The following is a 25,978-nucleotide window of genomic DNA, read 5'->3' as shown; positions in this document are numbered from 1 at the left end:
TGATCTTTCTATCCGAGCGGCTATCATCCAACGTGACTTCATCGACTTCCTCAGAAGTTTCGGGTTGTTCTATCTTCTCTTCATCCTTCCTTTTGGATATTGTATTAACCTGGGAAATCCATGTCTCTTGCTTCTGGACAACCTTGACGTAACATCGCTGAACCGAGCGGGTTCTGGCAATTGGACCAAGTTGCATGATTGAGCATAATTGAGGATGACGTGTTGTATTGTAGCAGTGGATGGAAAGAAGGTTGGGAATGAAGATTCTCGGGGATGTCGTTCTTACAAGGATGAAAACTTGGAGTTAGCGGAGTGCAAGGCAATTATAGGGGATGTACTAACAAGAGTGAACTAGGTGAACAAAGGCCGAATGAGAGCATGGAAGCAAAAGGTAGTACGCAAGAAAGTACAAACAACAATTAAACAAGTAAAACGGGGAATTGGATGGAAAACACTTGATCTTATGCATTCACTAGGTTAAGGTAGACTCAAGGTAGTGCAACACAAGACTAACTTTAGGGAGGTCGCTTTGCCTACACTAAGCCGATTTGTACTTGGACTCTTAGACCACAATCAAGAGAGTTGTCAATTCTCTTCACTCTAGATCACCTCTCTCTCTTAGGAATTGAAGACTTAAAAGTAGCTAGTTGAATTTAGGTTTAAGCTTTAATCTAGAGAGAGAAAATATCTAAGCCAAGCTCTGAAAAATGATACAAGAATGGAAGATCCCCCTAAAATCTCGCCAAGACTTTCTTTTAAACTGGAATTCCTGATGCGTGTACGAGGCACACGTACAAGCATACGCCTAGCTCGTACGCGTGTCAGTCAACTATTGCGATTGGACTATTTTGTCCTTGTCTTGCTCCAAATTGCCTTCAAACCACTCCAATTTCCTGCAATATTCAATATTGGTCCCCAAAATATAATTTGTATGAAAATATATCCATTAAGCACACATTTTACCCCAAAAGGACTCAATCAATGCAATTTAAAGCAATTAAACACTCCCATAAAACTAGCATATTTTGGCACTTATAAAAAATTTCCACACTTTAACCTTGCTTTTCCTCAAGCAAGACATCAATCAAATCAAACTATAAGTGCCAAAGTGTAGCTCACAAGATACTTAACAATCAAATGGTCAATCAATGCAAAGTTATGCACAAGAATCAAATGCATGACCTCCTTCATATTATAAAGCAAATGTGGTGAGCTCATTTGATATGTTACTCAAAAGTTCCTTTCACAAAGCTTCACCAAACAAATGTACTTGCAACTAAAAGTAGTTGCAAGGTGAGCAAATATGATATGCAAAGTATTGGTGCTCACTTCTAAAGCAAGTAGCAAAATAAAATGTGTACAAAAGCAAGAAAAACAACAATGAAAAGTGAATGGGCAACCTAGAATTCTTATCAATACACTACAAGATGTCAAAGTAAACACACTCTACTTAGCACCTATTGCCATCCCCGGCAACGACGCCATTTTGACAAGGTTTTAGTATGCGTGGGATGGAAAGCAAGTTGGGAATGAAGATTCCCAGGGATGTCGATCTCAAGGATGGAAAATCGAAGTAATTAGAGTGCAAGACAATCGTAATAATGCACTAACAAAAGTAAACTGAGTGCAAGAAGGGTTTATTGGGGTACATATATACAATGGTAGGGATGGAAATGTAAAAACAACAAACAATATATGCAACTGGGAATTGGATATAATTGACTCGTTTTTATGCATTCATTAGCATAAAGTAGACAAGAGATGGTGTAATGCTAGACTATCTTAGGGGAGAACAATGGCACCTACACTAAGTTACGTAAAACCTAGTCTCACACATCCTAATTCGGGTGAGGAATTATGTCAAACACATGGTGGTCGGTCTACCTTATCCTCCCGGGCCTAGCCCTCTCGGATCATAGTACGGGAATTTCAATGAGTAAGACTTCATGGAATCTCATTCTCATGTCGATTCCACTCTCTCATACTCCTCTCCCATTAGAGCTCTCTATGAAGAGAGAAACAATACAAAACTCATCAACAACAAAAGATTCTAGGTCTAGCATTATAGCACATCTCATCAATAAGCAATACAAATCTTGAATGCATAATCACTCATCAATTCACTCCAATTCCTAGAAGACTAGCCACTCATCATTATAGATTGAAAACACAATGCAATTGAATCAAGATAACAAAATAGAAGATGGAATTAAAAGATAAGAGATGAAATGTTACCAATTCATCAATCACAATGTGAGACCAATCCTTGAGCAAGTGAAGATCTACAAGTGACTAGTTGAATCTAGGTCTAAACTAGAGAGAGAAAATATAAAACTAAGCTAAGAAGTCTCTAAAGTGAAAGATAAAATGATAAATGATCAAATAATCACTCTACAAGCCATTTAAATAAGCTGAACTATGTAATTTCCGCCCAGACCCGATCCACTAAGTTCCCCACGCACGTGGGTTGGATTCATGGAACTTACTGTTCTCGATCTACGCAATGGCCCACGCGTGTGGATGGGAGCGAGTCCGAATCAGCCATTTTTGTCTTCGTCAACATTGTAGCTGTTAGGAATAAATTGTAATAGTTTTTGATATGCCATATTGTAATTCGTAGATCCCCAATTTTATTTTATTAGACTAGTCGAGTCATAGACCAAGAAAGGGAAAAATAAATTCATTAGTTGAGGAAATAGATGAAGAAGAAATAAAGCCAAAAATCAAGAATTTGCCTAGTGAAAATGGCAAACAAAAGAGGAAGATGTATGCGTATGAGATTCAAGAAGAAATCCCTCAAGAAAATCCCTCAAGAAATCCCGAAGATGAAAGAACGTGACTTGAAGTTTGCATGAAGCTATCTTGAAGATCAAGCATCTATGGAAAGAAAGGAGTACACCAAGTGAAACCAAAAGATGACTAAAAGGTTGTACGGACGAGATGGTAGAAGTTTGAAATATTATGTGCAAGGTCACAGGTTTGAATCTCATATCCCACATATTTTAAAGAAGCCAAGTTTAATTCCATCAGTTAAAGTATGAGGCGATGGTTTGGCCAAAGGGATGCAATTTGCAAAGTCAATGGGATGAGATCCAGGGAAGCAATTTGCAAAGTCAAAGATGAAGAGATTTTCAAATTGACTAAGGGATGAAGTTTCTCAAATGAGTATCCCAAACAAATTGGAGAGATTTTCAAATTGACTAAGGGATGAAGTTTACAAGTGAAGGGATGAAGTTTCTCAAATGAGTATCCCAAACAAATTGGTATCCCGAAAATTGACATAGGGATGCAATTTCATAAGGGTTGAAGTTCAAATTGATATCTCGAAGGGAAGGCAATTGAAGGGATGAGATTGCAAGTCCAAATCAAGTAAGGGATGAGATTGCAAGTCCAAATCAAGTAAGGGATGAGATTTCAATTGACAAATCTAGCGAGGGATAGAGATTTCATTTTCCAAAATAGCAAGGGATGAAGTTTCACAAGGGAAGAGATTTCCCAAGTCAATTGAAGAGATGAAGTCTGGAAGCAGTATACAGACCCAGACGTGAATAACAGAGGAAAATATGAGAAGAAGTTGCAGAAGCAAAAATACTAGTCTAACTAGTAAGGGATTATATTGGAGATTATATTTTGAAGATAAAAATCCCAAGAGGCGTGATCTACACCAGATGGAGATTCATGGGACGCCATTTTTGCTAAAATCTCAAGCTCAACTTGCAGAGAAATCTCTGACATATCTGCAACGTTATCTTATCCTCTGACAAAAGGCTATACAGCTAAGAGAAATTCAAAAATGAGAACGTTTCTCTCCAACGGAAATATTCTCATTACCAGCTATAAATAGATGAAGATTGAAGCAGTGGAAAGCAGAAGCAAGAACGCAATAGAGCAAGAACAGAGCTAAACAGAGCATACAAAATTCAAAGAAAGCTTTCCATCTCAGGAGCTTAAATTGATATATTCTTTGTGAGATAAACACTCAGAGTGATACAGAGCTTAGAAAAGAAATATCCAAGAGTGTTAAAATCTTCATCAACTTCAAGAGACTCAGCGCACCATTGAAGATCATCTACAGAGTCTCAAAGTTGGAAGCAAGGCAAAACTTGTTTTGGAGCAAAACAAGGGAAAGGAGGAAAGTAACACGAAGTTGTGAAATCATGGATTGTCACATGGAGCTGTGAGATCCGAAGCAGCAGTGTCGGAGGACATTGGGCGTGATTAGTGCGGGCTTTGTGATCAAAGCACTAGATCACGGAAGATACGTTTCTACCGGATCGTAGAAGACGGGGGGAAAGTAACACGGAGTCGTGAAATCCTGGGAAAGTAACGCGGCGACGTGAAACCCGAAGCAGCAGTGTTAGTGTCACTGGACGTGATTAGTGTGGGCTTGGTGATCAAAGCACTAGATCACGGAATTCATTGTATCTTGGAACCAAGAAGTGGTGGATATAGTGAATTGGCTCTTGGAGAAAAGAGCAAGTGGAGTAGGAGGATTACACCACCTCGCGAACCACTATAAATTGCCTTGTGTTCTTTACTGCTTTCTTTACTTACTGCTCTTGTTTGCTTCTCACGAGAATAATCTTGACACGATCTACACACACACCGTATCATTTATTAATTTCCGCTGCGTACCATACTCTAACAATCTAGTTAAGAGTTTTGGTTTATCTCTGGCTTACCAATTGTTATATTGTGCTAAAAAGTTTGAAAGTCTATTCACCCCCCCCCCCCCCTCTAGACTTTCACCTTACCTCTTTTGGGACCAACAGTAGCCCTGAAGTTGACATCCCAATGCCACTTGAATCAACTCCTTTGGACACTCCTAGCTCAAGATATGCTCAAATTATCGAACTGTCGCCGGAATGCCCTTATTTAAGCTCAAAACCTTCAAAACACTAAAGTGTACAAGTTTATGGGAATTTTGATGTGACGTGTCAATACATCAAAGATTTATGGTGTGATTTGGGGGTGTGATGGAAAGAAGAGTGGGAATAAAGACTCCCGGGTTGTCGTACTCAAGGAATGATAACTTAGAAGTGTTGAGAAAGGGTCACGGTGAGGTTAGTCATGCTTTGAGATTCTTGGTCAAGAGAGTGAATTGGTGAGTAAATGGTTGACAAAGGAGAAAAGGAAAAAGGTTGCTTGAAAAGAGATTGAAACAATAAGGTAAAAGCGGATTAGGATTGCGTGTTAATTGCAATGTGTAATTAGCTAATCCCGCAATACGGGCAGTAGTGGTGATCAAATGTTTTGTCACTCATCAAGAGAAATGGCGCGCTAGTGCGTAGCCATTTTGGTCTATACGTCTCCCATAAGTAGACATGACACCCGAGTGCTCACATCCTCTATGGGGCATTTACACAAACACCTTGCCTACATTCTTTCCCTGGCCATGTCCTCTCGGATCTAGGGCGGGGAATGTAGGAGGATCAAGAGGCACACCTAGGCTTGGCAATCTCTTGCCTAAGCCTAGGACTCCAAGATCATCCATGGAGTTGGGCCCCACTCCAAGGAAGCTACACAAATCATCATCCACAACAAGACATTCCTGAGAACAAGAATTAATCACCACAATATAACAATTCAGTACAAGATAATCATCACAAATGCAATCTACACAACAATCCTAATCCCTAGAGATTTAGCCACTCTTTATCATGCTCAATAATCCAAACAATTGCAAAATAGGCATCATCAAATAAAGCAATTAAAGAATGGAGATCAAGGGCTACCCAAGTTGCAAAGCCTAGATTATCAAACAATCAAGGTAGAAGATGAAGATCCTACAAGGAATTACTTGAATCCCCCTCTTCTTCTTACAAAATTGATAGCGTTTTAGGGCTAAATTCTAGTGAGAGAAAGTGTAAAAACTAATCTAGATCTGAAAATTGTGGAACTCTCCTCAAATTCCTCCCCAAATGGCCTTAAACCTCCTCAGCATACCCTTCGGCATCCCATTTACGCCGCGATCACGTCGTGACGTGGGCGTAAATGGGATTTTATTCCTGCCGCGCCCACTTCTTCTCGCCTGCTTGGTCACGCCGTGAGGGCGGCATGAATGGGATTTTAATCCCGTCACTCCTCCTCATGTGCGTGGCTTGTGGCGTGATTGGGTTTTGGCGTCTTCACTTCTCTGTCACGCCGTGACACGGGCGTGACCGGAGTCTTGATGTGTGATTTTCCGGTTTTGACGTTTTTAAGCCTCCTTTGCCACCTTTCTTATCCAAAAATTCCTAAAAACATTAAAAGATATAACTAGAAAAGTTTCCTTGTTCTAAACCACATTTTTAAGGTAAATATTCATAAAACACACATTCTTGAAGCTAAATCATGCGCAAAACACACCTTCGGAAAGCTCCTAAAAACTAGCATCTTTTGACGCTTATCACATTTGCAACACATTAACACATTTCATAGCATTTACATCATAAATCATCCTCAAAGAACTCTAAATAAGCACAACACAACCCCTCAATGATCCATCAAAGATTGTGTCTTTAGCACTTATCAACATCCGACGAATTGAACCCCTATCAGTATCATGGGAGGGTACTATGATACCATTATACCAGATGCACTGACATCAATGCATGTACTTATAAATTTTAATATTATTTTCATATTTGGCGTTATGATCCACTTACTTAAATCAATGAAGAATATAAAGTACAACAGAAAATTTAAAAAAAAAAAAAACAAGATTAAGAGAAATATGTGTGAATTTAGTGAAAAACATACTAAGATTTAAATGTAATATGGTCATATGAAAGATTATTAAAAAAAAACATCAATTAATAGCAACGACGTGTTCAAAAGATAAAGGAGGAGTTATCATCCTTATCAACAAATTATCACTATTATTACCTACAACAAATATCAAGACATTATAGAGACAAAACACTGAATCACTTTAGGTTTATTAAAGCAGGAAATCACTTAAGAATGCGAACTTATTGATAAGGATGATAACTCTTTGTTTATCTTTTTGGGACACTTCTTTGCTATTAATTGTTTCATATGTCTTGTCATATCTTTATCATCTTCCAACAACCATTTACATAGTGATTTATATATAATAAAAAGATTAAATCATTGCTTATATAATAAATAATGTTAAACTTTTACATAAATAAAAAATAGTACATAAGATTCAAAAGTGTTAGAAATAAAGTGTAATGGTTTTGATATGCCAAATTTGTATTTGTAGATCCCCCAATTTTATTTCATAGGTCTAGTAGAGTCTTAGACCATGATCGGGAAATTATTTAATTATGAAAAGAGAAAAACAGAGGAAAATGGATGAAAATAGAAAAAGAAGATATAAAGCCGAAAATCAAGAATTTGCCTGGAGAAAATAACAAATTGAAGAAGAAGATGAATGATACAATATTCACGTCGCTACTACTCAAAGAAGATATCCCAGAAGAATTTTCGTGAAGAAAATTAATATTGGAAGAATGCATGAAATTGACTTGGAGATCAAGCATCTATGGAAAGAAAGAAGTACATCAAATGTGATTAGAGATTTAATCAAAAGTTGTACGGACAAAGTGGATGATGCTTGATATATTATCCGAAATGGCTCAAGTTCAAAACTCACCATCAACAATTTTACGAGGTAAAATTTGAGAAGTCAAATTTAATTAATCTGATGGAGTTGGGCGCCGATTACAAGTGGAAATTGGGAAGCAATTGAGATGCAATTGCACTTGGGAGCCGATTTCATAGAAATTGAAATTGGGAGCTAGTTCGAAGCAATTGAAATTGGGAGCCAGTTTCAGAGAAATCAAAATCAATTGAAATTGGGAGCAAGTTTCACATGGAAATCAATTCAATATGGGAGCCAATGTAGAATTGAAATTGAAATTGAAAATGAAATTGAAATTGGGAGCAAGTTTCACATGGAAATCAATTCAATATGGGAGCCAATGTAGAATTGAAATTGAAATTGGGAGCAAGTTTCACATGGAAATCAATTGAATATGGGAGCCAATGTAGAATTGAAATTGGGAAATTGGGAGCTAGTTCGAAGCAATTGAAATTGGGAGCAAGTTTCACATGGAAATCTGAAATTGGGAAATTGGGAGCTAGTTCGAAGCAATTGAAATTGGGAGCTAGTTTTAGAGAAATCAAAATCAATTGAAATTGGGAGCAAGTTTCACATGGAAATCAATTCAATATGGGAGCCAATGTAGAATTGAAATTGGGAGCCAATTGAGGTTGTAGTATGGGATGCAATTTCAAAGTTGGGGACCGATTCAAAGAAGACATGGAGATCAAATTGAATTGAGATGTAGAATTGAAATTGGGAGCCAATTGAGGTTGTAGTATGGGATGCAATTTCAAAGTTGGGGACCGATTCAAAGAAGACATGGAGATCAAATTGAATTGAGATGAAATTCAATACCAGGAGAAGTCTGGGAGCCAATTTCAAAGTCAAAGTCAACAATTCAAATTGGGAAGCAATTGAAAGCACCAGGAGCAGTTGGGAGCCAATTGCAAGTCAAAGTCAATTGGGAGCCAATTACAATGGAGAAATTCAAATTGGGTGCCAATTACAAGCCAATTGAAATTGGGTGTCAATTACAAAGGAGAAATTCAATTTGGGTGGAAGTTCAAAGCCAGTTTGAAGTCTGAGAACACCCAGACGTGAGAATGAAGAAGATGAAGCAGAACTTACAGTAAAAAATATTCTCACAAGGAAAATACTAGTCTAACTAGTATGGGATTAAAATAAAGATTATTTTTGAATCCCAGAGATACAAGGACCACTTCAGAGCTAAACAGAGAAGCCATTCTACACCAAAACTGAGACCCAGATATTTCCACTCAACGTAAAACCAGAGGAATATCAGATGAAGTTTGGGAGCTCATTTACATGGAGATGAAACTCCATCAACGGCTAGCTTATCTCTTTCTGACATTTTTGCAGAAGATAAGATAAGATCTCTAACAAAAGATACAAGATTTCAAAAATGAGAGCGTCTCTTTCCAACGGACAGATTCTCATTACCAGCTATAAAATGATGAAGATATGAAGACTTGAAGTAGCACGGAGCAGAGAAAAATATACGAGCAGAGAGCTAAAATTCTAAGAGCTAAAATCTTCAAGTGTGAGAAAAGAACTCAGAGAGCTTCAAAAGAGAAATATTCTGAGAGTTCTTAAACAGAGCAAAACAGAGCATAAATATCAAGTGCTTTACTTGATATATTCAAAGAGAGAAAACACTCAGAGCTGTCAAGAGAAATCATTCCAGAGTGTTTATCTTCATCAAAGAGACCTGCGCATCATTGAAGATCATCTACAGAGTCTCAGAAGTTGGAAGCAAGACAACACTTGTTTTGGAGCAAAACAAGAGAATGGAGGAAAGTAGCACGGAGTTGTGAAATCCTGGATTGTCACACGGAGCTGTGAGATCCGAAGCAGCAGTGTCGGAGACACTGGGCGTGATTGGTGTGGGCTTGGTGATCAAAGCACCAGATTACGGATACGTTTCTACCGGAGTGTGGAAGACGGGGGGAAAGTAACGCGGAGTCGTGAAATCCTGGGATAGTAGCGCGGCGACGTGAAACCCGAAGTAGCAGTGTGGTGTCACTGGGCGTGATTAGTGCGGGCTTTGTGATCAAAGCACTAGATCACGGAAATTCATTGTATCTTGGAACCAAGAAGTGGTGGATATAGTGAATTGGCTCTTGGAGAAAAGAGCAAGTGGAGTAGGAGGATTACACCACCTCGCGAACCACTATAATTGTCTTGTGTTCTTTACTGCTTTCTTTACATACTGCTCTTGATATATTTGCTCTCACGAAGATATACTGCTCACACAATCTCACACACACTTTATGTTTATTTATTTCCGCTGTGCACCATACTCTAACAATCTAGTTAAGAGTTTTGGTTTATCTCTGTCTTAGCAATTGTTGTGCTGTGCGAAAAAGTTTGAAAGTCTATTCACCCCCCCCCCCCCCCCCCCCCTCTAGACTTTTACCATACCTCTTTTGGGACCAACAATTGGTATCAGAGCAGGTGTTTACCCGAGTCAAAATTGTCCCTAAATTGGGTCAACTATTTTTGACTGCTAGACAGATCCATTCTACAAAGTGTGTGAATTGAATTAATCTTTCATATCTCTCGTGATGATGATGAAGAAAGATTTAGCTCAAAATCTATTATTCTCTCTTGATAAATTTGATGATTGGAAAGTTCGTATGCAGGTACACTTATCGGCTTTACACGATGAAATGTGTGAAGTTATTTCCACTGGCCCTATAGAAATATTAAAAATCAATACGGCGTTTGTTATATCCCCAGATGCTCCACAGTACGTACAAAAGCCAAAACCGAAATGGACATCGGACGATAGAACGCGGAATAATCTTGATAATATTGCCAAGGATATTCTATTCAAAGCCGTTGATGATACAATATTTCCGAAGATCCGAAAGTGTGCCACTGCCAAAGAAATATGGGAAACTCTCATCAAGATTGGGGAAGGAGATGAACAAGAAAAAGACAATACGCTCACAATCGCCATGAAGAAGTTTGAAGATTTCAAAATGCTCTCAAATGAAAGTATTGCAGACATGGAAGCTCGAATGATCAAAGTTCTTGGAGAGATTAGTGATCTTGGCAAAAATATTAGCCAAAAAGAAATTAATCTCAAAATCCTACGAGGCTTACCATCTACAAGGGATATGAAGGTTACGGCTATGCGCGATCACCGAGATCTAAGAATGTTGTCAACAGACAAATTATTTAGTGATCTAAAAGCATATGAGTTCGAAATGAAGGCCAAAGATGATGATGTTCATGAAGCTCGAAATGCTGCTCTAATGGCCGAACAACCGTCAACCTCCAGGTCAGTAGAAAATAATGTTGATTTTATGACTGACGAACAATTTGCTCTTTTTGTCAAAAAGTTTAGAAGGTTTATGCGAAAAGGAGACAACAAAAATTCTGCTCGTGGAAAATTCATCTCTCGCATAACACAAGAAGAAAAAGTCGAAGAAAATAAGGATTTGTGCTACAATTGCCGCAAACCCGGACATTTTAAAATAAATTGTCCGTATCCGATCGTTAGCAAGTATCAAGGCAAAAATGTTGAATCTACACCGAACAAATCCGAAAGTAAAAGGTTCAAGCGCGACAAAAGAAAAGCTCTCGTTGGTAACGAACCAAATGAAAATGATGATTCGGAGGATTCATCATCAAGCGATGAAAGTTCATATTCGGACGATGATACGGCGCTAATATGCAAGTTAATGGAGTTGAGTACAAGTGAAGATTGTCTTATGGCTCTTGAAGCAGAGGAAGAAGAGGTAAGTTCTAATTCTTTCAATTCTGTTAATTCCTCTTTTTCTCGTGAATCAATTGACAATCTAATGCGAGAATGTCAAGAGATTATGCTCACTCATCCTCAACTCAAGGAGCGCAATAATATTCTAATTCTTGAAAAAGAAGAAATGAATAAAAAATTGCAAGATGCTTTACTTGAAGTGAGTAAGTTGAAGAATGAAAATATTCATCTTCAAGAAGAGTGTAAAGCAAGAGAGGTTAGAGAACATAATCTTAGAGCTACTATTGCTACGTTCACTAATTCGTCTAAAATTATAGATAAAATGGTGAGCATGCAAAAGCCATCAGGAGATAGAACCGGAATTGGTTATGACTCCACATGTTCTCAAACCCCTCAAAATCTCACTAATTCTACTACTACTTTAAATAATAAAGTTCAAGTGGTAAAATTTGTTAAAAGTCAGAATAGCACGATGAGACAAGGACTTGGCTATCAATCAAACGCAAAGTTGAATGTTGAAAGGCCAAAACAATTCTATGATACGGCAAAATAACAAAAATTCATCAAGCAAAGATATGCCAAAGAGTCAAGTGCAAAAAGATTTCATAGAAAAGAGGGAAGCTTTTCTAGAAATAAAGTTGGGAGATTTTATCCCACTCAAAAAGATTGGTTGTGCAATAGATGTAATGCTTTTTATAGACCAAAGCAACCATTCTCTTCCCAGGTGCCAAAATATAAAAATAATTTTCAAAACCCGGCGCCAAAAATATTTTCTAATGTGAGTTATGATTATCGTGTCTGAAATGGTTACAAATCGCCTCATCTTAATTCAATAAGATCAAGGTGGGTTTGGTTACCAAAAATCACTAACAGTAAAGGACCCAAGCAAATATGGGTACCTAAAATTAATTAATCTTTTTTGCAGGATGTTTGGTACATCGATAGTGGTTGCTCACGCCACATGACTAGAAATAAATCATATCTAGTGAATTTCAAAGAAATCGATGGACCAAAAGTTATATTCGGAGGAAATCAAAATTATGGAATTACAAAAGGAGTTGGCACGATCAAGAAAAATGATTTGAAGATTGAAGATGTTTCTTTCGTTGAAGGATTAAAATTTAATTTGTTGAGCACTAGTCAATTTTGTGATAAAGGCTATCTTGTAGAATTTTCTAAAGATAATTGCCTAATCAAAAATGAGCTCACAAATGAGATTGTTTTATCTGGAAAACGGCGAAAGAACATGTATATTGTGGATTGGAGCACTAGCAAAGATTCAGTGTGCTTAATGGCCAGAAATTCGAATGAAGCTAATTGGGAATGGCACAGAAAGCTCAACCACTTAAACTTCAAGACTATCAATCAGCTTGCAAAGAAGAATCTAGTAGAAGGCTTGCCAGATATTATCTTCAAGAAGGACCAAGTGTGTGATGCATGCCAACGCGGAAAGCAAATCAAATCATCATTCAAATCAAAGACACACGAGTCAACGTCAAGACCGCTAAGCTTACTACATATGGACTTATTTGGACCGGTTGATCCAATAAGTGTAAGTGGTAAGAAATATACTCTCGTTGTTGTTGATGATTTTTCCAGGTACACTTGGACCGTATTTCTCAAGAAGAAAAAATGAAGTTGAGCAAGTTCTACCGAAGCTGTTGAAGCAACTACAAAATGAGAAAGAATTGCAAATATCAAAAATACGAACGGATCGCGGAACCGAGTTCGTGAATGGAGTTATACAAGCTTTTTGCAATTCACATGGAATTTCTCATCAATTATCTTCCGCAAGAACACCGCAACAAAACGGTGTTGCCGAAAGAAGAAACCGGACGCTCAAATAAGCCGCACGAGTGATGATTAGTGCTGCCGGTCTCCCGAAACGATATTGGGCGGAAGCTATCAACACTGCTTGTTACACGCAAAATCGAAGCATGATCCATAAGCAGCACAAGAAAACGCCATATGAGCTATATAAAGGGAGAAAACCAAATATTGGTTATTTTCATATTTTTGGATGCAAATACTTTATTCATATCAATGATAAATTGCATCTAAAAGCTTTTGATGAGCGTGCAGATGAAGGAATTTTTCTAGGATATTCGATTACCAGCAAGGCGTACAGAGTTCTGAATAAAAGATCAATGGTGGTTGAAGAATCCATACACGTGGTATTTGATGAAAAATCACAAATCAAAAATGGCGCTCTGGACGAAGAAATTGCACAAAATGGTAACAAGTGTCATATTGATTTTTGTGATACTAATGATACGTGTGAAGATGATGTTTTGCAGGGAATGGATGAGTTGGAAATTAATTCTCTAGAAAATCTCATCCCTCACCCAGAAGAAGTTGGAAATTCTTTAAATAATAATTTTGGGAGTGATGCCTCACGTGGGAATGGAGATGCAGTACAAGTTGGTGATCCAATTAATGATCAAATTGCATGTGATGTTGGTAATCAATTTCAAGACAATTTAATTGATGAAATTCGAACCAACACTGCAAATTCACAACAAATGGATACATCCAGTAAAGCAAGGCTCGTTGCAAAAGGATACTCTCAAGAAGAAGGAATAGATTTTGATGAAACTTTTGCACCGGTGGCCCGACTTGAAGCAATCAGAATTTTCCTAGCCTACGCCGCACACAAAGATTTCACCGTTTATCAAATGGACGTGAAAAGCACATTCTTGAATGGTCTACTCGAAGAAGAAGTTTATGTCGAACAACCCCCAGGTTTTGATGTAAAAGGCGAAGGTGATAAAGTCTACAAACTTAAAAAGGCATTGTATGGGTTGAAACAAGCACCTAGAGCTTGGTATGATACTTTGTCAATGTTCTTGATAAGCTGTGGATTCACCAAAGGCCTTGTTGACAAAACTCTATTTAGAATTCAAGATGGTGATCATATTTTATTAGTGCAAATATATGTTGATGATATTATTTTTGGAAGCACTAACAATTCTTTGTGTGAGAAATTTTCGAAGCTTATGCAGAATAAATTCGAAATGAGCATGATGGGTGAATTGAATTACTTCTTGGGCTTACAAGTCAAACAACTGAAAGAAGGAGTATTCATCAATCAAGCAAAGTACACCCGCGACTTGATAAAGAAGTTTGGCCTTGATGGAAAATCATCAATCGAAATTCCAATGAGCACATCAATAAGGCTAGACAAAGATGAAGATGGAAAGGATGTCGATCAAACAAAATATAGAGGAATGATTGGTTCACTTCTATATCTTACTGCAAGCAGGCCGGACATTTCTTATGCTGTGGGAGTGTGTGCAAGATTCCAAGCAAATCCAAAAGAAAGCCACCTCACCGCAACAAAGAAGATCATACGATATCTGAAAGGCACAATCAATGTTGGATTATGGTATCCAAAAGGTACAGATTTTACTCTAACAGGTTTTTCAGATGCGGATTTTGCAGGTTGCAAAATAGACAGAAAAAGCACTTCCGGGACATGCCAGTTCTTGGGGGAAGGCTTGTTTCTTGGTTCAGCAAAAAGCAAAATTCCATTGCAACTAGTACCGCCGAGGCCGAATATATTGCTGCAGGAAGTTGTTGTGCGCAAATTTTGTGGATGAAGCAACAATTGAAGGATTACGGAGTTAATTGTGATGACGTTAGTATTTATTGTGATAATACTAGTGCAATCGCTATCACTCACAATCCGGTGCTTCACTTAAGAACCAAACATATCGACATTCGACACCACTTCATAAGGGATCACGTTGAAAAGAAAAATCTGAAGATCGAATATATCCCTACGGAAAACCAAGTTGCTGATATTCTCACGAAGCCGTTATGCGAAACGAGATTTTCTACCTTAAGGCACGAGTTGGGAATGATCGAAATGAGCTAAGTATCACTGAACTTAATCTCTCTATTTAAATTGATACTTGTGCTCAAAATAAATTGTTTATGTGAATAAATTGTTTTATGTATTTGCATGTATGTTTTTATTCGAAATTTTTATGTGATAAAATTGCAATATGTGTTAGAAATTTATTTGTGTTTTTGCATGTGTTATTTAACGTGAGATCATATGCCATGCAAATTAATTTGATAAAATGTGCAATTCGTGATTTATTTGATAATTCGTATAAAATTGCATGTTTTAATATGTTAATCAGTTTTTGAGTATGTGTTCATGTTTCTGTAAATTAACTAACTTGTTTGCATGAACAATTTGCTCTAAAAATGATTTACCATGTTTATTTGATAATATATATGTGCTATGTGCAAAATGTGATTTAATATGTTATTTGTATGTGTGTTTCGTATATATGCAGTATATGTGATATAAATTGCTATAGAATGTTTTAGAAATCTAGAAATTAGTATTTTTGTTAGTTTCTAAAATATTTTGAAATCTGATTAATATTTTTTTATATAAAGTTGTTTCTAATTATAAATTAGGAATATGTGTGTTAATTGTGTTAATTTCCAAATTATATGTATTTTAATTAGGAATGCCGTGTATATGAGTTTAATGAAATTGGTATGTGTGATTAATTATTTGTGGAGTAATTTTTTTGCTACTAACGAGATGTTTGAGTGATATTATGTTTGTGGTACACGATTTTGAGAAGGAAATCAGGAAATAAAGGAGAAAAATTAGAGTTTAATTGGGCATCAAACCTCCACCCATAAACTCCTACACTTTCTAAACCTCCACCCAACCTAAACCTCCCCCCATAATCCTCTTCTAAATCAAATCTTTCCAAACAGATTTACCCTCTCTTTCTCAAATCGACACCCCCATCTCGCCTGTCAGAAATCTACACTCTTAATCGATCCTCACAAACAAATCTCAAGGAGATCAGAACCCAAATCCTTCCTAAGTGTCTCTTCAAATCTCCACCCTCTACACCTTACGTGCATTGGGTATTTCTAAAGAGGTGTGAGCATTAAATGCTCTTGTCTGCTCATGATGACATTTTCTCTTTCCTCGTAACACTATCTATCAGATGACTCATCTACCCTAAACTCACCCAATCGACACACCTCAACCAAAGGGTACAATTGAGAAGTCCCATCTCTCTCTCTTAAATTCGAAAAACCCCTTCGAGTCATCCTCCTCATATAAACCCCTCTCCTATATCTCAAAAACTCTTTCAAGACCTTCAGAATATCAGAAAACTCTCTCTCAAATTATCTCTCCTCGATCAATCAATCTGATCATCATGGCCCAATCTGGAAGAAAGCAAATTGATCCTATTTCTGCCCTCTCGCAACAAGTGACGAATGTGATGGTTCTCAATCCTGAGTTTTTCAGACTAGGTTCTACCAACAAGGACACGGCCGAGAAAATTCTTCAAGCTTTAAAAGACTGTGGACTGTTTGATTTCTTCACCTACAACTACTTTGGAACCTTTGAAGAAGATGTAGCCGAATTTTATCTACATGCAGTCGTTGAAAAGGACTCGATAAAATCTAGAGTTGGAGGATCAGAAGTTTCGATCACTGAAGATGACATACACAAGTGCTTCAACTTTCCTGAATCTCAGATAATGCCAGAATCTCACAGCTATGTTGTTCAAAATTTTTGGAATGAGATTCGTGGTCCTACGGCTCCAATTTTCTCTGATGTATCCGCTCATAAGAATGTATTGAAGTTTGAATACGAGATGTTGGTGGACATGATTTACAAGATTCTTGAACACAAACTGGGAAGTACTGAAGATTTGACCGCATCAACAGTGTGCCTGATGGACGGAATCATGAAAGGAATAAAATTCAAATGGGCAAAATTTATCTACAAGAAGATGGTTATTTTTGTTCATGCTGCCAAACCAATGAAGAAACCCGCTGTTGTAGACCGATTCTATCAAAATGTTGGATATGGTCTCATCATTGGAGAACTGCTAAGGAAGAAGGCAATTCCAATGAGAAAACACAAAAATATTGGAATTTACAGAGCTCTCTTCAGAAAATTTAGTCCTAATTTTGGAAAAATGTCAAGCCAGAGAAGAGGACAAGAAGGTGGAAGTTCTACAAGTTCAAAAACACCTCAGAGCTCCAGACCGAGAAACAACAAAGCAATCTCAACCTCAAGTAATCAAATGGGATCAAGCAATCGATCAGGAAGAGATCAAGAAGCCATCAGTACGGCTATGGCAGTTGTTCCAATCAAATATGCCGAACCAAACTTGTTGGCCGAAGAAGTTGATGATACTACAAGAATGGAATTTGCAGGAGTTGATGTGCAAATTTCGAATGATCTACAAAGAAGGCTCTCGAGTCAATCTGCAGCCGAAGGAAGTGCAGGACCTATAGTTTTTGACTCAGCGCTCATTCAAGATGATCCGGAGCTGTTGAAAGAATTGATAATGGTGCAAACTTGGAGAGAATGGAAACTTGAAAGATATCATTCTTTCATGTCAAAAATCACCCCAGATTTGATACAGAGTGAAGATTTTTCCTTGGAATGGTGTAGAACGAACGTGATGCTAGATGCACTCAACATGGATTTAAATCAAGTGTATCACATGAAGCTACACGAGAAGGCAGCCAGACAAAAAGGAAAAGCACCAATAAAAGGAGGCAGTACGGCTCAAGACCGTTTAGCCGAACAAGAGAGACAGAATGAAATTTCACTTCAGTTAGCTCTACAAAGGTCAGTATATGACACACATCATTATCCAGGTAACACATCTCTTGTGGATAATGAAATTTTTTATGAAAGAACTGAAGGGACGGCACTCATTGATGTACCAATCATAAGCACTGAAAATCATATGGACATACCTGTGAAAGTCCATGATGCTTCTTTATTGATATCTGATTTGACCCCCACACCAATTAATGTGAATCTGGAGTGCAATGAACAACTTGTGGGAGCCAATGAAGAACAAGTGTCAGAAGAAAGAAGAAGAGATATACCAGTGGAAGTTGCAGTAGAAGTTGCTACTGAGAGTAGACTGCAAATCACAGAGGATTTATCCAGTGTATTGCCGGTACACCATACCGAGTCTACCATGCCTACCATGGACCCTGTTCTAGAAAATGAAGATTTATTTACAGAGAACTACACGAGAACAGAGGTCTTAGAAGAAGAAATTGGTGATCTCAATCAAGAAGCCGAATCACCTGAAGAAGAAGGGATGCAACTTATTGACACAGTTATTCTCACAGATCCGAATAAAAGTCCATTCGGACCCCCTCAAAATTTTGTGCAGATGGATGAACAAGAAGATGACATATTTTCATCCTTATTTGCCAAACTGGCCGAATCCAGTGATGTTGTTTGTCAAACTATTGGAGAAAAATTGGTTGAACAAAACCAAATGCTAGAACAACAACACACGGATACCCGAGTCAATCTGAAAGAATTAATGGAGCATCAAAATTCTTTGAAGACTCAGATTGACAAAGCAGAAAGAATTCTGAAAGGAGAATTGACAAAAGGCTTACTTGAAGTGCTTCAGCTCATGAAGAAGGAACGTGAAGCAGCTGAAAAGATTCACAACGAACGTCACTTGAGACAGATCAAGGCGATTCAAGATCAAGAAAGCCGAATCAACAAACTTGAAGCTGAACTCGCAGTTACAACAAACAAGCTGGACAACGTGCAAACCGTTTCCATTGAAACACACAACAGTATTGAAACTGTGAAGGCAAACCAAGACCGAGATTTTAAGACCCTTGCATATTTGGTTGATAACGCCAAAAGGGGGGAAGAAATTCTCAGTCACTTGGCTTTGCAACAACAAGAATTTATTCTTGGAAGTCAATAACAGCCAGTAATGTCTACTCAAGGTAGAGGCCGAAGCCGCGGACAATCCTCACAAGGACCATCTCAGATTGGTTTTGCTCAGTTCGCGAATCCTAGTCTTGGTACGAGTACATCGAAGGTTGCTGAACAGCGTGGCTGGTTCGAATGCTCTAAGGGTACCGCCACTCAGACAACAATATGGACTAAGGAAAATTTACCAAGCATGATCAAGAAATGGCCTGCAGCCGATCAAGCCAAATGGATCTCGGAAAAGAATAAAGAAGAAGAAGGCAAAAGGAAAAGAACCGAGATGTGGTATGAACTAAGAGATTTCACCGGAAATATGGGCATGAATCTTGGAGAAGAAAGAAGCTTCGAAGAATGTGTCTTATGGTGGGAAAACGGAGTTCTTTGGGGTAACAATATCAAAGAAGTTTTTGGACATTACATGGTCGGACAGCTTACAAAGAAATTTCAGAATGCAAAGTTCAAAGATGATTTCTTCAAGCTCAGAGAACATGTCAAGGAAATTTTGAAGAAAGACTTTGGTGTGAAGAAACCCAGAAGGTAATCTGAAAATTCTCTTAAGCTGATATTTTCTATTTTCGAACCTCTGTTGCGTTTTTCTCTATAAATTCGAAATATATCAATAATAATTTCCCACGGTCTATTTTGAGTCTTTAATTTTATTTGTTTAATGTAATTAGACTTTCGTGAATTAAAAGACAAGAAATATGTCAAACGCACGACAAAATTAAAAATTGATGATGATCAAAATAAAAATAATTCAAGATGCGTTTAGGAGCTTGTCTAAAAATTTAATTCACAAGTTTCTTTTGATTGTGTCTAGAAAACCATTTGTTAAACTCATCTTGGCTTTGTCAAATAAAATTGAGCAAAAAGATTATTTTTCAAGGACTTAAAGCCAATGACTAAGTATAGGTTTTGGCATTATCAAAAGGGGGGAAATTGTTAGGAATAAAGTGTAATGGTTTTGATATGCCAAATTTGTATTTGTAGATCCCCCAATTTTATTTCATAGGTCTAGTAGAGTCTTAGACCATGATCGGGAAATTATTTAATTATGAAAAGAGAAAAACAGAGGAAAATGGATGAAAATAGAAAAAGAAGATATAAAGCCGAAAATCAAGAATTTGTCTGGAGAAAATAACAAATTGAAGAAGAAGATGAATGATACAATATTCACGTCGCTACTACTCAAAGAAGATATCCCAGAAGAATTTTCGTGAAGAAAATTAATATTGGAAGAATGCATGAAATTGACTTGGAGATCAAGCATCTATGGAAAGAAAGAAGTACATCAAATGTGATTGGAGATTTAATCAAAAGTTGTACGGACAAAGTGGATGATGCTTGATATATTATCCGAAATGGCTTAAGTTCAAAACTCATTATCAACAATTTTACAAGGTAAAATTTGAGAAGTCAAATTAAATTAATCTGATGGAGTTGGGCACTAGTTTAAGCCTTGGGCGCCGATTACAAGTGGAAATTGGGAAGCAATTTCACTTGGGTGGCAATTGAGAGCAATTGCAAAATTCACTTGGGTGGCAATTGAGATGCAATTGCACTTGGGAGCCGATTTCATAGAAATTGAAATTGGGAGCTAGTTCGAAGCAATTGAAATTGGGAGCCAGTTTCAGAGAAATCAAAATCAATTGAAATTGGGAGCAAGTTTCACATGGAAATCAATGTTGAAATTGAGAAATTGGGAGCTAGTTCGAAGCAATTGAAATTGGGAGCCAGTTTCAGAGAAATCAAAATCAATTGAAATTGGGAGCAAGTTTCACATGGAAATCAATTCAATATGGGAGCCAATGTAGAATTGAAATTGGGAGCCAATTGAGGTTGTAGTATGGGATGCAATTTCAAAGTTGGGGACCGATTCAAAGAAGACATGGAGAAATTGGGAGCAAGTTTCATGGAAATCAATTCAATATGGGAGCCAATGTAGAATTGAAATTGGGAGCCAATTGAGGTTGTAGTATGGGATGCAATTTCAAAGTTGGGGACCGATTCAAAGAAGACATGGAGATCAAATTGAATTGAGATGTAGAATTGAAATTGAATTGAGATGTAGAATTGAAATTGGGAGCCAATTGAGGTTGTAGTATGGGATGCAATTTCAAAGTTGGGGACCGATTCAAAGAAGACATGGAGATCAAATTGAATTGAGATGAAATTCAATACCAGGAGAAGTCTGGGAGCCAATTTCAAAGTCAAAGTCAACAATTCAAATTGGGAAGCAATTGAAAGCACCAGGAGCAGTTGGGAGCCAATTGCAAGTCAAAGTCAATTGGGAGCCAATTACAATGGAGAAATTCAAATTGGGTGCCAATTACAAGCCAATTGAAATTGGGTGTCAATTACAAAGAAGAAATTCAATTTGGGTGGAAGTTCAAAGCCAGTTTGAAGTCTGAGAACACCCAGACGTGAGAATGAAGAAGATGAAGCAGAACTTACAGTAAAAAATATTCTCACAAGGAAAATACTAGTCTAACTAGTATGGGATTAAAATAAAGATTATTTTTGAATCCCAGAGATACAAGAACCACTTCAGAGCTAAACAGAGAAGCCATTCTACACCAAAACTGAGACCCAGATATTTCCACTCAACGTAAAACCAGAGGAATATCAAATGAAGTTTGGGAGCTCATTTACATGGAGATGAAACTCCATCAACGGCTAGCTTATCTCTTTCTGACATTTTTGCAGAAGATAAGATAAGATCTCTGACAAAAGATACAAGATTTCAAAAATGAGAGCGTCTCTTTCCAACGGACAGATTCTCATTACCAGCTATAAAATGATGAAGATATGAAGACTTGAAGTAGCACGGAGCAGAGAAAAATATACGAGCAGAGAGCTAAAATTCTAAGAGCTAAAATCTTCAAGTGTGAGAAAAGAACTCAGAGAGCTTCAAAAGAGAAATATTCTGAGAGTTCTTAAACAGAGCAAAACAGAGCATAAATATCAAGTGCTTTACTTGATATATTCAAAGAGAGAAAACACTCAGAGCTGTCAAGAGAAATCATTCCAGAGTGTTTATCTTCATCAAAGAGACCTGCGCATCATTGAAGATCATCTACAGAGTCTCAGAAGTTGGAAGCAAGACAACACTTGTTTTGGAGCAAAACAAGAGAAGGGAGGAAAGTAGCACGGAGTTGTGAAATCCTGGATTGTCACACGAAGCTGTGAGATCCGAAGCAGCAGTGTCGGAGACACTGGGCGTGATTGGTGTGGGCTTGGTGATCAAAGCACCAGATCACGGATACGTTTCTACCGGAGTGTGGAAGACGGGGGGAAAGTAACGCGGAGTCGTGAAATCCTGGGATAGTAGCGCGGCGACGTGAAACCCGAAGCAGCAGTGTGGTGTCACTGGGCGTGATTAGTGCGGGCTTTGTGATCAAAGCACTAAATCATGGAAATTCATTGTATCTTGGAACCAAGAAGTGGTGGATATAGTGAATTGGCTCTTGGAGAAAAGAGCAAGTGGAGTAGGAGGATTACACCACCTCGCGAACCACTATAATTGTCTTGTGTTCTTTATTGCTTTCTTTACATACTGCTCTTTATATATTTGCTCTCACGAAGATATACTGCTCACACAATCTCACACACACTTTATGTTTATTTATTTCCGCTGTGCACCATACTCTAACAATCTAGTTAAGAGTTTTGGTTTATCTCTGTCTTAGCAATTGTTGTGCTGTGCGAAAAAGTTTGAAAGTCTATTCACCCCCCCCCCCCCCCTTCTAGACTTTCACCTTACCTCTTTTGGGACCAACAAAAAGTAATACAGTATTTTATCTTTTGTCTTCTTCGTTACTTTTTACATGCTGATAAGGTTGATTGTACATTATTTATCTTCTTTCACATACTAATAAAAGGTGATTTTTTGTTTTGTCTTCTTTTAGTCAGTTTTATCAAAAGGTTAATATTTCTTGTCTGCAACTTGTTATCTTTGATGAAATATAATTGTATTGTATTGCTTGCAAAGTCTGCGCATCCAAGGAATCGAATCCCGGTTAATACCGTGAGAGGGTACTATGATACCACTACACCAGATGCACTAATGGTATTATAATCACTTATTAACTTAAATATTAACATTAAATCATAAATCGCTTATGAAATAAAAAGGCAAAGGAGCCAATCCGCATTTAGGAGATGCGTTTCTCGTATAATACGAGAAACACATTTCCCAAATGCGAGTTGGCAGCTGGGTTCCTGCGGGAAGCCGAGAACATATCCGCATTTGGGAAATGTGTTTCTCGTATTATATGAGAAACACATTTCCCAAATGCGATTTTGGAGTATACTACAACCACATTTGGGAAATGCAGTTGTAGTATAATATGCATCAGATGCATTTGGGAAATGCATTTGATTTTGACGGGGAGAGAGAAAAGCATTAACTTCGACCGAGTTTGGGAAATGCAGTTTTCTGCTCAACCGCGTTTCCCAAACTCGATTTTTTCTTGATCGTTCAAAAATAGTCAGAGTCCTATTTTTGTCAATTGTAGGTATGACTGTCCTATAACAGTCAATTTCCCTGGGTTTCAACCCTTGAATGGAATAAATATCAAATAAGCATCCAAACACAATATAATAATCACCACCACCATTATGAAATTTTTCTTATGTGTCTAATATTGTTCTACTGCCAAAAAAGAAAGTGCCAGAAAAGGTATCTGACTTGCGCCCAATCGCGCTTTGTAATGTCGTGTACAAAGTTTTGGCCATGATGTTGGCCAACAGGCTCAAGGACTTGTTGGGTCATGTTGTGTCGCAGTCTCAAAGTGCTTTTGTTCCTGAGAGATTATTGACTGATAATATCATAGTGGCTGGGGAAGTGGGGCATTATCTGTGTAGAAAAGTGAGCGGAGATTTGGGATGGGTTGCGCTGAAGCTAGATATGGCTAAGGCGTATGATAGAATGGAGTGGGGTTTTCTGGAGGGGATCATGTTGGCGATGGGTTTTTTCTCACCAATGGGTGAGATTAATGATGTTATGTGTCTCTTCTGTTACCTATTCAATCCATGTTAACAGGGAGGCGGTGGGGTCTGTTTGTCCCACTTGGGGCATCCGTCAAGGGGACCCTTTATCCCCATATTTGTTCATTCTGTGTGCCAAGGCATTGTCTATACTCTTACAACAGGCAGAGGCTAGTGGTGATATTCATGGGGTGAAGGTGGCACGAGGTTCTCCTGCTGTCACCCATCTATTTTTTGCTAACGGCAGTTTGTGGTTTTTTACGGCAAACCAACGAGAAGCCTTTAAAATCAAGGAGTGTTTGGACGGGTATTGTGAGGCTTCGGGCCAGTTAATAAACTTTGAAAAATCCAATATCGTGTTCAGCACCAATACTGCAGCATCTATGAGAGGTTTGGTGTGTGAACGGGGTCCGAGAATCACGAGACCTAGGACGATACTTGGGTCTCCCTTCAGTGTTAGGACGCAATAAAATCGCCACTTTTCGTTACATTGAGGTAAAAATTCGAGAACAGATCGGGTCGTGGCAATATAAACTTCTTTCTAAGGGCAGGTAAAGAGATTCTGCTTAAAAGTATAGCTCAAGCTCTCCCTATATTCACTATGTCAACCTTCTTGCTCCCAGCTCGAGTCTGTGACACTATCAAAAAGATGTTCAATCGGCATTGGTGGGGAGGAGGCGGTACAAGTAGTCGGGGGATACATTGGCTCAGCTAGAGTCGTTTATGTGAACCAAAGGCAAAGGGTGGACTGGGATTTAAAAGTCTTCACGAGTTTAACTTGGCGTTGCTTGCAAAGCAGGGTTGGCGTCCTTTAATTCATCCAAAGTCATTGGTAAGCAGGTTACTGAAAGCCAAATATTTTCCAGCTTGCGATTTCATGGAAGCATCTTTGGGAGCGAATTACTGAGCGCATTTTTCGCGAAGCATCTTGGCGGGGCAGGAAGTTTTGAAACGAGGCTTGGCACGGAGAATAGGTGATGGCCTGGATACTAAAATTTGGGGTTGGAGCTGGCTGTCCAGTCCGTCCAGCACAGTCCTAAATACATTGTGCATTGACGAACTCAAGGAGGCTAGAGTCAGTGGTCTGATGGACGAGCAAGGTGACTGGGACGTGGACGTGGTAAATGACCTATTCCAGGAAGATGATGTGTGCAAAAGCCTTTCGACTCCCATAAACAAAGCCTTCAAGGACTCTTGGACGTGGGTAGGCGATATACGAGGTTGTTATACGGTGAAACACGGGTACCGTTTGTTCACTGATCACCCAGCAGTTTCATTCTCTCAGTACGGCTTTCATTCGTGGAATCATTTGTGGTCACTTCCGGTGCCTCCCAAAGTGAAAAATCTCCTTTGGCGTGGCGCCCGTGGTGTTCTGTCGGTCCGCTAAAATCTGAAATCAAATAGGATTTGGACCGGGGGCGGCTGCCCTTTCTGTGGATTCCCCTCTGAAACGGATGAACACATCTTTTATGAGTGCAATTTTCGGTGTATAGATCTCGAAAAAATATGCGATTTGAAAAAAAAAATTGTCCAAATCGGACAACCGAGTCAAAAGTTATGCCTTCTGGAACTTTTTCCACATTTTCAAAAAAAAAAAAAAAAATCCCGAACCGGCCAGCCGCGGAGGAGGTCGCCGAGGCCATTCCTCGCGGCAGCCTCCCACCTCCTAGGCGCGATTTTTGCAACACTTATATATAAGGATGCGCGTTCAGGTAGTAACAAACTCAGTCTCACCAGTTGGGAGGTGGTAACGACCTAAACTGTTGGGTGGTCTGGGGCTTCGTCGCCTGCATGAGCTGAATCTAGCCTATATGATTAAGGTAGCTTGGAGGCTAAAAACGGAACCCCAGAGCCTGTGGGCTCGTATGCTGGCAGCGAAGTATAAATTCAATAGGGATCAACAGGGAACTGACTTACGGAGGAGAAA

At 38.4% G+C, this 25,978-nt stretch overlaps 1 protein-coding gene across 1 annotated transcript; it reads left to right on the top strand.

The window, feature by feature from the left end:
- The first annotated feature begins 214 nt into the window (after nucleotides 1–214).
- Nucleotides 215–25,438, top strand: LOC109178858. Its single transcript, XM_019328410.1, has 5 exons — nucleotides 215–334; nucleotides 23,729–24,021; nucleotides 24,107–24,446; nucleotides 24,675–24,851; nucleotides 24,992–25,438. The coding sequence occupies exons 1-5, from the start codon at nucleotides 215–217 to the stop codon at nucleotides 25,436–25,438; spliced, it is 1,377 nt and encodes a 458-aa protein (XP_019183955.1).
- The last annotated feature ends 540 nt before the right edge of the window (nucleotides 25,439–25,978 follow it).

The sequence above is a fragment of the Ipomoea nil genome, unplaced genomic scaffold (genome assembly GCF_001879475.1).
Source record: "Ipomoea nil cultivar Tokyo-kokei standard unplaced genomic scaffold, Asagao_1.1 scaffold0873, whole genome shotgun sequence".
NCBI lineage: Eukaryota > Viridiplantae > Streptophyta > Magnoliopsida > Solanales > Convolvulaceae > Ipomoea > Ipomoea nil.
This window is presented reverse-complemented; position numbering and strand designations above follow the sequence as displayed.

Bases quoted from the DNA above. Each gene is read 5' to 3' on its own strand.
- LOC109178858 (XM_019328410.1), top strand. From the start codon at position 215: ATGACGTGTTGTATTGTAGCAGTGGATGGAAAGAAGGTTGGGAATGAA. The intron at 24,447-24,674 runs GTGTGTGAACGG...TCTTGCTCCCAG, and splicing joins CAGCATCTATGAGAGGTTTG to CTCGAGTCTGTGACACTATC. The intron at 24,852-24,991 runs GTTGGCGTCCTT...TTGGCGGGGCAG, and splicing joins GGCGTTGCTTGCAAAGCAGG to GAAGTTTTGAAACGAGGCTT.